Here is a 14,315-nt window from a genome sequence, read left to right as displayed (position 1 = left end):
TTCTTAAAAAGTACAAAAAGTAACATGTACAAAGTTTATTATCAGTTTTGGGGAAGAGATTGAGTATGAATTCCAATATAAGATGACCTTGGCATGGCTCCTGCAATTTTATATGCATACGTTTTTCTCATACTTGAATAATAAGTTTTTCTTCTCAAAAGTACGAAAAATAGTGTAAAAAGTTTATTCAGGATCAAGCCGGGCTTCGCAAGTGTTGTGAATTGCAATTTATATTCCTTACTAGTGACAAATTATACCATCTAGCGATTTTTTTCCAACTACATTATGACTGTTTAAACTTGTATATACAACCTTGGGTTTGGAGTGATAAAATTCAGAGGCATCATGAAAGGAAGCTGCAAAATGTATATAAAATGCACTGGAATTGATATGTTGTTAGATAAACAGTACTGTATGCTGTGAGATCTCGTCATTTTTTTAAAAACATTTCTGGTTGCGGAGATCAACTGGGCGAGGCACTGTCTCAGAATGGATCTTTTGAACAAAATGGTGTTGGATTATCTACCGCTTAATTATTAATTAATAATTAATATATTTATTTTCACTGACCTCTCTTTGTGGATGGTAAGTAAAATTCCTCTTCTTTTCACTTATAGAATTAAATTCTTTAGAACACTCATATTTTCTGTAGTAATCTCTATCAGAACAGAACAGAACACCTGTGCATTTATCATCTGTTGGAATTTATTTTAAAAATTCTGATGCATGCTTGGAAGGCAACATCACTCCGCCACCAGAAATGTCAGACACACCCCAGTAAAAAATATTTTAAAAAAACAAACCCCAAAACGGAGATCTACTTCTTGGTCTCCTTTATCATACCAGAACTAGCTACAATCGACCAACTTTTGAAGGCAGGAAAAGTAACTGCTACAATGGACAAAACGACAACAAATTCAAGCTGTTTTTAAACTGTACCCAAACAAATAGCTTTGCTAAACTTAAAAGGAAATTGATCACCTTTGAAGCACTGATCGTTCTGTACAAATATTAAGCAAATGAAAAAAATCAGTCTCGGTGTTTACACTTATTTGATGTTGCTGCCGCAATAAGAAACCAACATCTGTTTGGTTCTCCAGGGTGTCCTTTAGCGGTGACTTCAATAACACATGCACCCTTCATCAAAGGAAGCTGACTACAATCTTCAATAAAAACAAATAACCTTTCATCAAAGGAACTTGGCACCAAACTTAAATTGGAATGGAATCTGATGGATTGTTGCATTTTTCAATGTGACTGGAACACGTTTATTGTGCCATGAAAGTTTCATTTTTGCAGTGGAAAACATTATGCTTACTGTTGGTACCAATGCCTGCATAAAATGCAATTAAATTTCCAATCTTTTCAAGCCATAGATATATGACTGTCAAGTTAACTGAAGATGGGGTATCTTCCAAAGATGTTTGTTAAACTGTTCCAGTTTTTATTTCCCTTTGAATATCCTCATCCCCTGTGTAGCCTTGGCAAAATGATACTGTCTCCAGCTGACCAAAATCTAGGCTAATTTAAGTACATGTACATGTAGCATGTAAACAGCTATAGCCATGTGCTACTTGTGACAGTTGTAGTGACAATCAGATATAGAAAACGAGGACTGCCATTTTTAAAAAATAAATACATGTTTGTGTTTTCAAATGGGATGTGAGTCATACATAAAGTTTATAACATGTGATCATGGATTTTTTATATACAAGTACAGTACTTAACAGATTATTACTTGTACTACACAGATGAAAGTTATCAATATACAAGTGTTTTTCAGACTAGTTGGTCTTCATTTAATCAAAAGCACATATTTTTGTGCCTGTTTTTATTACCAACTCACACACCCCTGCTTGCAGTATTTTAGGTAAATGTTTCATTTTCTTCAGCTAACTGACTTGGTTATAACCCGGTTCAGTCGATAACATGGTCAGGTTCTATGGACTCCAACTACCGTTTTATAGTGGGTCACACTGTATTATGATCGGCTAAGTATTATTCAGAAAAATTCTCATTGAATTGGTTTTGTATGCATTTTAGAAATTTACTTTTGACTTTTTAACTACACAAACCTTGTTAGCATGATTTTGCAAAAGCACGAGGTGAAAAAATGAAATTAGGTTGACATATTTGTATTGATATGTAGGTAACTTGATTTTATTTTCAGACCTATAACTGTATACTGTTTACACAATTGTGAAAAAATTTTGGGACATGATATTTTTGACGAAACATTGCTAGCACAGTTTAGCAAAAGATTAAATTTTTATGCATCTTTGGATTCATATTTAGGTGACCTGACTAGATTTTTATGCCACTGTAACAATTTTTCAAATTTTTAAAAAATTATTTTGAATTTGTGTGGATTTATTAAGTTTAGGGTATGGCCCTGTGTCTGTTGTGTTTTGTCAATTATTATTTTAAGCTTCTCATCAGAACCAATGTAACTATTTTCCACCAAACTTTGTACACTGTTGTGTTTTGTCAATTATTATTTTAAGCTTCTCATCAAAACCAATGTAACTGTTTTCCACCAAACTTTGTACACTGCATAACAGTATAATGGCCTTTCATGTTTTTACAAATAGTGATGATCTTTCATCAGATATGGCTAATCTTACTAAAAATAGCAAAGCACTTAAGCAGCATCTTCCCAAAAAATGCTCAGATAAATTTGACCAAGTTAGACAAAACATTCTGTTATATATGGCTTTCAGTTTTGCAAATGATGCAAATTCTCCATTCAGTTATGACCACCATTACTAAATATATATACACCTGCTGGCTCAGGAATGTAGAATAGGTCTGATGTACCCTCCTGCAAGTTGTAAGAGGTAAATTGATAGGCACTTTCAGACTGCTAACAGATTTTTTTACATGTGTATATCCCAGTTCCCAGTGTTTTTAAAGGGATCAGTCAATATTTGTAAATGTCATTTGTTTCTGGCTACATTGACAAAGGTAATCCTGCATTCAGACTGCATCATTTGTTGTCCCCACCACTAAGGTGAGGGGACATAGAAATGGTCAGTGACCATTAGTCCATCTGTTTCTCCTTGCACAGTTTAGCATCAACATTTATTTGATGTACCCAACCTGATGTGAGGCTTCATCTCAGCAAGAGCTCAGTTGAGTTTCATGATAGTACATTTGATCTTTTTTCCCAAAGAGTTATTTCCCTTGATTGATTAAAAGCAGGTATCTAAGTGTTTTGTGAACACTATCATTCCCACTTTTGGTCTTTTTTTCCCCAAGTGTTATTATCCTTGATTGACTAAAACTGCATTTCAGTGTATCATTCCCATGTTTGGTCCTTTTTTTCTCCAAGAGTTTTTATCCTTGATTAAATAAAAATAGCATGTTTGTGTGTTGACACTGGAAGCGTTCTCATGTTTGGTCCCTTTTACCCAAGTGTTATTATCCTTGATTGACTATAAAATGGCATCTAAGTTTCTTGTGAACACTGTAGCATTCCCACTTTGGTCTTTTGACCAAGGATTATTGTTTTTGATTGACGAAAAAAGGCATCTCAGTGGATTGTGAACACTAGCAATCACACTACTGTTTGATTTCAATAAAATTCAGATTAATGCTTCTTCTCAGGAAGATCTTGGGACAGTTTGATTATAACTGGATTTCTACCATATTTTACTGAGTTATGACCCTTGATTGACCAGGAATAGGCACTCTACTGACTTGAGAACACTCCAGCATTTGTATTATTTGTTTGACCTCAATCCGATTCATGTAGAATTTTCATCTGAATGAGCTCATCTGATTTTAATAATGGTAAGATTTTCACCATATTTTACAGAGTTATGTCCCTTGATCAGCTTGGAATAGGCTCCCTTATTGGCTGGTGAACACTAAAGCATTCACATTATTTGTTGGATATTAACCAAATTGTTGAGATGCTTCATATCAAGAAGTTCCAAATCTTGATAAGTTGTCATTCCTATTTTATTTCAGTCAGTCATGTTAAACATGAAGATTGATATTAGCAAGATCTCAGTTTGGAGAAAGATTTTGACCATATTTTGCAGAGTTCTGGAATATCAGGGTTCATATAACCTTGAAAAACTCTTGAATTTGAGGGGTTGCCTTGAAAATTCCTTGAGTTGATTACTTAGGATATCCTAATGACTTGTAAAAACTTGCCATTCACATTTTTTTCTGTGCAATCATCTCAACAATAGCTTTTAATTGTAGCAAGATCTCAGTTTGTGAAAGATCTTGATCATAATTTGTATTGTTATTGCTTCAATTTTTTTAAAACACTTTCCCATTGCTTCATTTTTTATGGCAGGTGGCTGGGGTCAAAGGCCATGCTGGTAATAGTTAACATTGTGATGAATCTTTCTCTGTTAGAAACAAGAAGCCTCTGAGGTAGATGACCAGATGGAGTCCACATCCGCGAGTGCTGATCCCCTACAGGGTGTTCAGGCCAAGAAGCCAAAAGACTTTCAGGTTTTCATTAATCTGGTGGATTTTTGCAGGTATGGCAAGACAGAAGAATTATTTAGTTTGCATTGGTTTTACAGATAGTTCTGGTAGCTTATATAATACACACCTGTAATATAATATACCCTAAATGTAATACACCTTTGCTGGATCAGATGTTAGTGTCAAGTGTTCTTTAAGTTTGAGGAGGGCGGAGAACATAAAGATTAACACTTAATGTGACTTCATTTATTTTCTACAAATATTAAACTGGTTTGCAGAAAAAAATACATTTGGCTGCCTTATTGTGTTGAGAAACACACTTGGCTTCGATGTCCTATTAATGATATTACCGTTAATGTGTTAAATTTGTTGTTAAAACAAACAAAACAAACCAACAAACAAAACATTGATTGAAGAAGGGAGGGTAGCTTATTGGGTCTTTAAAGTTTTTGCTGGTAGTGGCCATGAAGTGATAACAAATTGCCGCCAAATAAGTAACAGAAAAGAGTGAAGACAACAAGGTTTGTAAAATTTAACAAATTTATTTCCCTAGGATACAAAGTGAAAAATGAGAAAAAAGAACTTAGGGTATTACGAATTAAATCCAAAAATAATCCAAGAATAAAAAACACAAGTCCTAGTAATAAAACGTCCTGAATGAAACTGAATTCAAGTCCCGATGAGATCAAAATTTGAAGGCTATGATGTCTGTTATAGTCAGCAAAGTGCTGATGTGTCAGCAGTCTCTTGTTAAATCACACTAATATTATTTCAGGTTTGAATTCATTATAAATTCCAGTGAATTTCTTTATCCAAGAATTTTGTCAGAGCACTTTTGTATTTCCAGAGAAAATAATCACTTGAATTCACTAATTTGAAGAAAATAAAATTCAGCCCAAACTGGTCACAACATAATACAGCTTCAAGTATTAGATGTTAAAGCATCACTGGAAAAATCCTCACAGTCAGAAGATAATATAGTTCTCTGTTTGACCTCAGGTCACAATTAGCATTTTCTAAAAACAATCATTACCTAATGGAAAATAACCTTCTAGCATGATTTAATGAGCCTTGTTTATTTGAAACATAATACCCTATAAAATTCACTCTGGAATCCCCAAAACCCCAACCCAAATCAATATATTTACCTGAATAATAATTTGGTCAATGAACTCATACCCATAGAATAATGAAGCTATTATTAGTTGTTTACATCAATGAAATAAATAAAAAATAAAAAAGGCAATCAGGTCAAACAGAACTGAACTCAATTTTGGACAAGGTCAAGTACAGCAAACAATGTTACATTACACCAACAATTAATGGAATAAAAAAAAAATTAGAACTAACAGACAATTAAATTAAATATACATAACATTGTTCTGTAAAACACCAAACCATACAAATAATAACCTGTTGTAAAACTTTTGAAGGTCAGATATCTTATACATTAATTGCTGTCTTCAGTTAAAACTTTGGCAAAATATTACTGTGTGCATAAAGTTTGTATCTAGGCCCCATATTCACATAATTCTTCTTCTTTGAGAATGTTCAGACTGATTTGTGTTCAAAATAATTTAAAATTGCAATCTAATCAATTGATAAATGTTTTAAGAATAATGAGTTAATTATTGAAAAAATTTCAGATTTGATGAAGTGCAGAGAAACGATGATTTTGAATGTGAACATGAATACCAAGCCTGATTTGCAAGGATTGCATTCTCACCTTCATATTCAAATTAATCCAGATTTACAAGGATTGCATTCTCACCTTCATATTCATATTAATCCTGATTTGCAAGGATTGCATTCTCACCTTCATATTCATATTAATCCTGATTTGCAAGGATTGCATTCTCACCTCCATATTCATATTAATCCTGATTTACAAGGATTGCATTCTCACCTTCATATTCATATTAATCCTGATTTACAAGGATTGCATTCTCACCTAAATATTCACATTAATCCTGATTTGCAAGGATTGCATTCTCACCTTCATATTCATATTAATCCTGATTTACAAGGATTGCATTCTCACCTGCATAATCATAAACAGCCTGATAACAATAGGACTCCATTCTCACCTGCATACAGAGCCTGATATGCTAGGATTCCATCTTACCTGCATAATCTTGCACAGCCGGATTTGCTGGGTTTTAGTTATCACCTGCATAATCATTCACAACCTGATATGCTAGGACTCTGTTCTCACCTGCATAATCATACAGAGCCTGATATGATATGATTCAGTTCTCACCTGCTTAATCATGCACAGCTTGATATGTTAGAATCCATTTCTTATCTGCATATTCATTCACAGCCTGATATGCTAGGATTCCATTCTAACTTGCATAATGATACACAGCCTGATACACTAGCATTCCATTCTCACCTACATAATCATACACAGCCTGATATGCTAGGATTCAGTTCTCTCCTGTATAATATTACAGAGCCTGAGAATAATAGGATTCCATTCTCACCTGCGTAATCATACACTGCCTGATATTCTATGATTCGCCTGATATTCTATGATTCAGTTCTCACATGAATGATCATAATGCTGCTCACAGGTGAGATAGCAGATTTATGTAACACATGTTATATGTTCTTTGTTATCTCTCTTTACCAGTGGTGTTTTTTCAATCATTTCAGGGATATATTGCCTGTAAAACACTGTGACAAGTTTGAGCGCTGGATGTTTCCATTCACCCAAAAATTGATTCTTATGTCTACTGAGTAAGTACATACACTGAAAACTTTTATATAAAGTGTGCTGACCATGTATGAAATTGAAGAAAAAAAATCAACTTGTATTCGTACTTTATAGACAGATAATTTGGCCATATGTAAAGGTTGGAGTTTGTAGTAATTTATGATTCTGCAAATTTTTATTTTCATTCACTTTTTATACATCCATCATTAGAGTAATCGTGCCATGATGTACTGTATATACTCTCTTGTTAGTCAAGTCAAACTGCAAACAAGAAAGATCCTGATCTGCGGTAGTATAACACACCTGCAGATCTAGGTCTGTGTTGTTTAATAATTACTCCTAACAAACTGCACAGACCCAGATCTGCATAGTAACTGCAGTTCTGTACCACTTACCATTACCTAACTTTGTAAGGAAGAAAACTTTAAGTTTTTAGGTCAGAGTCAAGGTCACAGACGGGAAAACAAACATGACTTGTGTTCAAGATACCTTGACCAAAGGTTGTGCATGGCTTGCATTTGAGATAAAAAGACAGGTGAAATATCATGGTCACAGTGGCTCTAAGTTGTTATTGTTGTAGGGTTTAATGCCATTTTTCAGCACACAATAGGCTATACATGACGGCCAGTATTAATGGTGGAGGAATAACCCGGGAAAACCCTCGAAAGGGCCACTGACCCACGAGAAGCTACTGGCAAGCTTTCTCACATACTCACATTTGCTGAATCTGAGACTCGAACCCACGCAGACAGAGGTGAGATGGCAGTGATCCGTAACGGAGAGCGTTTTAGACCACTCAGCCACTCAGGGCCCCCAGTGGCTCTAAAAAGAAAACTGGTTGAAGTTCAGATACTGGTCTGTGTGGGGAACAAAAGTCCTTTTTATGGTACATCAACCCACACAGACCAGTATCAGAACTTCACCTCCAGCCACCATCTTGAACATAAGAGATCAGTGGTTTGAACTCTGTTGCATTGGGTGAACAACATTGTTAGTATTGAGGAAGACCATGTAACGAAGGTCAATCATATTAAGAAAGCTTTAAATGCCAATGGCTACATATAGGGATGTATGCATTTCCTGAAAAAGTACAGAGAAGGGAACAACATCAGAAGAAAACAGGAGAAAGATGTGTAACTGTATCCTTACCATATATTGGTGGACTCACTGAAATTGATGAAATAACAAGAACCATGCATCCACATAGTTTTGTTTATGTAATACACAACAGTAAACCAGCTTAGTTACTTATTAATTCCCATCTGCGCCAGGGCAGATGGTCTTGGTGTAAAAGATGTGCCATGTCAGTCTGTTCACTGTTCTAAGTCAGTCATTATTTTAGAACAGTTCCATAATCATGTACACGACGACAGATGTGTGGTACAGTTTTGGAGTTTTTAATGTCGGATGTGTTTGCAGAATTTAAATGTGACTTGTACCTGGCTTAAAAATAACCTGAGTGTCTGCATTTAAGTTTCTTCAGTTGAACAAGATGTTTTTTTTAAAGTATCTATGTAAATGTAGATGTTTAGACAATAAAGTAACTTAACATGCAGAGTATATGGAAAATAAAATGGGAACTGGTCATTGGAGTTGGAGTCAAGGCAAGTAACTCTTTTTAAAATCATTTGTCACTGGAATTTGTCTGAAAAGACTATTTTTGTGCCTGATATGAACGAATTCTGTCCTGAATTCCTTCAAGTCTTGTAGGGTATGAGATTTGAAATTATTTGATTAGGGAGGGTGGAATGTGCAGGTTTGTAGAGGATTATATAATTGCATAAAGTCACTTCATAAAACTCCATTTTGTAAACCCAGTTTTTAAAATTCAATTAAAGGACATGGTAAATGGATATAATATATAAACTGCATACAAAGAAAGCTGATTTTGGCTCAAGAATTGCAATATATTAGACTTTGGGTTATAGGAATTTAAATATTTCAAAGACAAACTGTTTTTTTTTTTTAAATTTGTTTAGAATGAGTCTCTTGTGGAGAAATCTGAAGATATCCAGTATTATTGATATGCAATTCCAGTATTATTGATATATAATTCCAGTATTGTTGATATACAGTTCCAGTATTATTGATATGCAATTCCAGTATTATTGATAAACATTTCCAGTATTATTGATATACAATTCCAGTATTATTGATATACAATTCCAGTATTGTTGATATATAATTCCAGTATTGTTGATATACAGTTCCAGTATTATTGATATGCAATTCCAGTATTATTGATATATAATTCCAGTATTGTTGATATGCAATTCCAGTATTATTGATATACAGTTCCAACATTATTGATATGCAATAGCAGTATCGTTGATATGCAGTTCCAGTATTATTGATATGATATGCAATTCCAGTATTATTGATATATAATTCCAGTAGTATTGATATACAGTTTCAGTATTATTGATATACAATTCCAGTATTATTGATAAACATTTCCAGTATTATTGATATACAATTCCAGTATTATTGATAAACATTTCCAGTATTATTGATATACAATTCCAGTATTATTGATATGCAATTCCAGTATTATTGATATGATATGCAATTCCAGTATTATTGATAAACAATTCCAGTATTATTGATATACAATTCCAGTATTATTGATATGCAATTCTAGTATTATTGATATACAGTTTCAACATTATTGCTATGCAGTTCCAATATTAATGATATGCAGTAGCAGAATCATTGATATGCAATTCCAGTATTATTGATATGCAAAATCCTTTAGATGCATATTCTGTGTCACAGTATATCTTTGTTTATTGCAGCAATCCTTTGGCAAGTGGATTTTACAAACTTCTAGCAATGACTATGAAGATTGCAAATAAACAGAACTTCTTTCAGGCAAGTTTATATACCTTTTTTGATGATGCCACCGTTTGTTTTTTTAAGTCCTCCTTAGATCATAATATGTTTATGGTCATATCTGTTGATTTGTTTTTTACCGTTGTTTTCTGCTTCTTTGCTTTGAACAACTTTACTAAACTTTTCACCTGAGAAAGTAAAATGTTTCTTTTGCCCTTGATTTTACAGAGAAGTTGATTTGGGTCCATGAAGGTCAGATATAAGGTCATGGTGACCATTCAATGCAGAATGTTTCCTCACAAGAACTTGAGTTTTGATGATCATGCTATCACAGAAAACTTGTAGATATTGTGCCATAACAGCACAAGGAAGCCCCCTGAGTTGTTTTTTTGAAGGTCAGAAGTCAAGGTCACTAGTATGACAGTGAAATTAATTCTTGAATTATAACTTCATATAATCTCACCATACATTGCTGGGGATACAAAGAAACCTGATTTGAAAATCAAAATGTCAAGGTCAAGGTCAGCATGACTCATAACAAAAGAGGCAACAGGCATATTACACACCATTTCATTTTTTAGCTCAACTCTGATTGTTCTACTCCAGATGTTGGCATTCATGCTGATAAAAGCATAAACATATATATATATATATATATATATATATATATATATATATATAGAGAGAGAGAGAGAGAGAGAGAGAGAGAGAGAGAGAGCTTCATTGTATCTCAACCATTCTTTATTTCTAGGTCCTAGGCAACATTTAGGAGTGGGTTTAATAGCACACGCCCCTGAGGAGGGGCTATTGGGGCTGCCTTTATGCATACATGCACCATAGTTGTACATTTTGATTTTTTTTTTGCATCTATAGTCAGTTTTTTTGCAGACTGTCAGCATACTGTTATTACTAGACTAATCAGTATTTAATTAATGCATGATAATTATTGCTATACAATAGTTTCTGGAGACTACTAATAGCTTAATTGAGTTGTAACCATTGACTGTACTCTTCCTTTTTGGGGAATGACTTATCATTTGAACATTTTTATAAATTTGCTATAATTTCTCTATATAAATCAGAAAAGACAAAAGTATTGACAGCACAGACACATGCATTTATACTGAAAATCCGAATATATTACAGGTTTTTACAGATTTTGGAGAACTGTTAATTCTGAAAAGCACTTGCATTGTACTTCTTTCTCTTCCCGAGTTTAATTCTCAGATGTTCCACATGTTTTGTCTCCTCTACCATAGAGACTACCCTATGTCAATACCTCACCCATCTAGAGTAATTGTATATGTTCAGAGATCCAGATATTTATTAATCATTGATGTTTAAACTTAATAAAAAAAATTTGCCTGTCAGTTTGTTGTCCCCAGATCACCTTCCCAACAAACAACAGAGGAATTGATGGAAACAGATGATACCAAAGAAGGTGCTACACAGAGATACACGTGCTTTCAGCTTGTCAAAAAATTTTCCAGAGAGGTTAGAGTCACTGTGATTTCATTTGATATTTTGACCAAGAAAGAATGTGTTATTTTTTAAGGGGGGTCTTAAATTTTTATTAAACAATATAGGACATCCAGAATACACTGTTCCAGCACATAATGTCAACACAGTATAAACACTATGCAAGATTCATATCAATCAAAATATGTTTAAAAATCTGGAAATAGCAATTGTTAAAACAAAGAAAGACAAAAAGCAATTGTTTTTGCAAAGAATGTTATTGCAGACCCATTTTCATTCTAGTTTTAGCTGCACATTAAATTTATTTAATTTTTATTTCTGAATTTCACAATAGATAACTGAAACTTTCTGTGAATTCTCCAGTTCCACTTAGAAGAACAACCTATGCAGACATCTTTTCTATCTATAATATTAAATACAGGTTGTCAACTTTATTGCTTATGCAAACACTTCAGATGTTAAAAGTACTAAATACAGGTGGTTAGAACTTTGTAACTCTGCAGACATATCTGTCAAGACTACTGATTATTATATGCTCATTTTTTTCACCGTTAACTTTACATGTCTGAATCGTTCAATATTTTACGATATTGCACACCTTCATATTGCATTCATGTGCATCAAGGAACTTCTTTCTATTGTAAACAAACAATGGATGTAGATGCCAGCACTTTTGATTTATAAACAAATCATGTACACTCGCATAGTAGGCATTTTACGTTTTGGTTGATTACATTTTTTTCTGAATGAAGTAAAGCAGATGTTTCATGGACTGCCACATACCAGCTGCTTTGGCACATTCCGCATTAACTTTTTTGATACAATGTTTTTAGGATTTAGGCTAGCTATACAATGGATTCCAGAAAGGGTCCTTACAAATAATATACAGGTGACAAGCCAAAAAAATAAACTTTAGTTTTACATCCAGAATTTCCTCAAAATGTACTTTCTTAGTTCTGCAAATCTGAATTACATGAGCCATGTCATAGGTTCTCAATCTTGATTACACATTTCAAAATTGTACTGTAATTTCAAATATAAGTGCAGTTACATCCTCCTTACTGCACTCAAAATGAACTAGGCATTAAATTCCATAGCATCTTTTTGATAATTGCAATTGAAAGACTTAATATTTTCCCCACATTATGATTTCAAACATCTAGTGACAGAAACAGAGACACATTTGCAGATGTCAATATACTTCTCCCTTGCTTCTTCAATCCATTGTATTTCATGTGGAATTGTCACATATAAATCCAATCCATAAACACAAAATTTCATAGAATCAAAAAAAATACCAAAATCATTTCACTCCAGATCATATGGAAAAGTTGTTGCAATGCTCATTCATTCCCAATATGATTCCAAATTTCAATTTTAACTTGACATGCCAATTTCTTTCGAAAGGTACGTCGAGCGCGCAAACAAGTTCAAATTTATCTGGGCAGAGTTATGTGTGCAGTAGTAATGTTGTTGTGTAATGATGAATCTGCACTTGCGTATTTAGTTTAGAATACGGCATACATTCATTTACGTTGTTTCTTGTATTGTATTTTGTTAATTAAGCATTAGGTAGAATAAAAAAATGAGCATATAATAAAAAGATTACATGGAATTGTATGGGAAAATATTAACTCTTTTTGTTGGGTGGATATACTGCACTTCCAAGGTTGTGCAGTATTTACATCCGAAAAACTCGTTCATAATTTCCTATACAAATGCAGGAACCTATAAATACTGGTTTCCAGAACTTATTACCTATGGAGACATCTTATCTGTTGAGAGTACTAAATACAAGTTGTCAGAATTTATTTCCAGTGCAGACATCTGTTGAGAGTATTAAATACAAGTTGTCAGAACTTAGAACTTGATTTGTGGAAAGTCAGTAAAGTTCTAAATTGAAATGTTATGTGTAGGTTCTGGTCCGCATGAAACAATACAGAGATGACCTCCTGGCCTCATGTTTGACTTTCATCCTTGCCCTTCCAAAGGAGGTGATACTGGAACAAATGGCAGAAATCGTGCCAGTCATACAGGTTTGTTGTGCTGACAGTTTGTTATCATACACATTATATTCACTGAAAAGAAATTTTTATGTTGTACAACCAATGCTTTATTCATAAATATTTTATCTAGAATTTATCTGGTAAGATATTTTAATTATTATGAATATGAAGTGACATTGAGCTTATTCAGAAAAGAGATTTGATTCATAATTTTGAAAGCCAACTTTATAAATAGACAACTGTTCAGATTTTAAATTAAGTTTTTAAGTTACCTAAATGTAATATTTGCACTTCATGAGGGACTAGTTAGGTTTGTAAGATAGTTAAATCTTTTTTCCTGTTATATTGTCATAGATATTATGTTTGGAGGCAAGTGTTTAAAATTGGATTTTTATTTGGAGATGAAAGCTATATTTCAGATTGATACTTTTATAGTAAATGGTGAGTGTTTAATTTGTATCATGTTTTCAAGGAAACTACTTTTTTCTAAAATTTAAGCATTGTTTATTTTTTTGGACAAAATACAGTCATATAATCAAGAACTGAAGTTGTCTGTAAATATGAACTGAAATGTGTAATTCTTTGAAATTGTTTCCTTGAATACTTTTATGTAATATTTATCTCACCTGGGCATATGATATGGCCCTGCATCCATCATGCATTATCCATCACCCATCTGTCAACAGTTAACACTCTACAGACTTCAATCTGATTTGGTATATAATCTTGTATCAGATCTTGCATTTGAGCCTGTGAACACTCTGGAAGCATATTTTTCCATCAAATTCGTTACATGATCACATTAACGTAAGGAGAATTAACTCCAATGCCTC

At 33.4% G+C, this 14,315-nt stretch overlaps 1 protein-coding gene across 1 annotated transcript in view; it reads left to right on the top strand.

Moving 5' to 3' along the window:
• Nucleotides 1-14,315, top strand: part of LOC149802584 (DNA-dependent protein kinase catalytic subunit-like) — a 407,613-nt gene that overhangs the window by 74,968 nt on the left and 318,330 nt on the right. Inside the window, exons 16-20 of the mRNA XM_089951857.1 lie at nt 4,372-4,499; nt 7,105-7,188; nt 9,961-10,036; nt 11,369-11,491; nt 13,393-13,512. Of these exons, the coding sequence (XP_089807983.1) occupies nt 4,372-4,499; nt 7,105-7,188; nt 9,961-10,036; nt 11,369-11,491; nt 13,393-13,512 (531 nt within the window). The remainder of the gene's footprint in view (nt 1-4,371; nt 4,500-7,104; nt 7,189-9,960; nt 10,037-11,368; nt 11,492-13,392; nt 13,513-14,315) is intronic.

Source organism: Sinohyriopsis cumingii, chromosome 3 (genome assembly GCF_028554795.1).
Source record: "Sinohyriopsis cumingii isolate HCF-2022 chromosome 3, ASM2855479v2, whole genome shotgun sequence".
Lineage (NCBI taxonomy): Eukaryota > Metazoa > Mollusca > Bivalvia > Unionida > Unionidae > Sinohyriopsis > Sinohyriopsis cumingii.
This window is presented reverse-complemented; position numbering and strand designations above follow the sequence as displayed.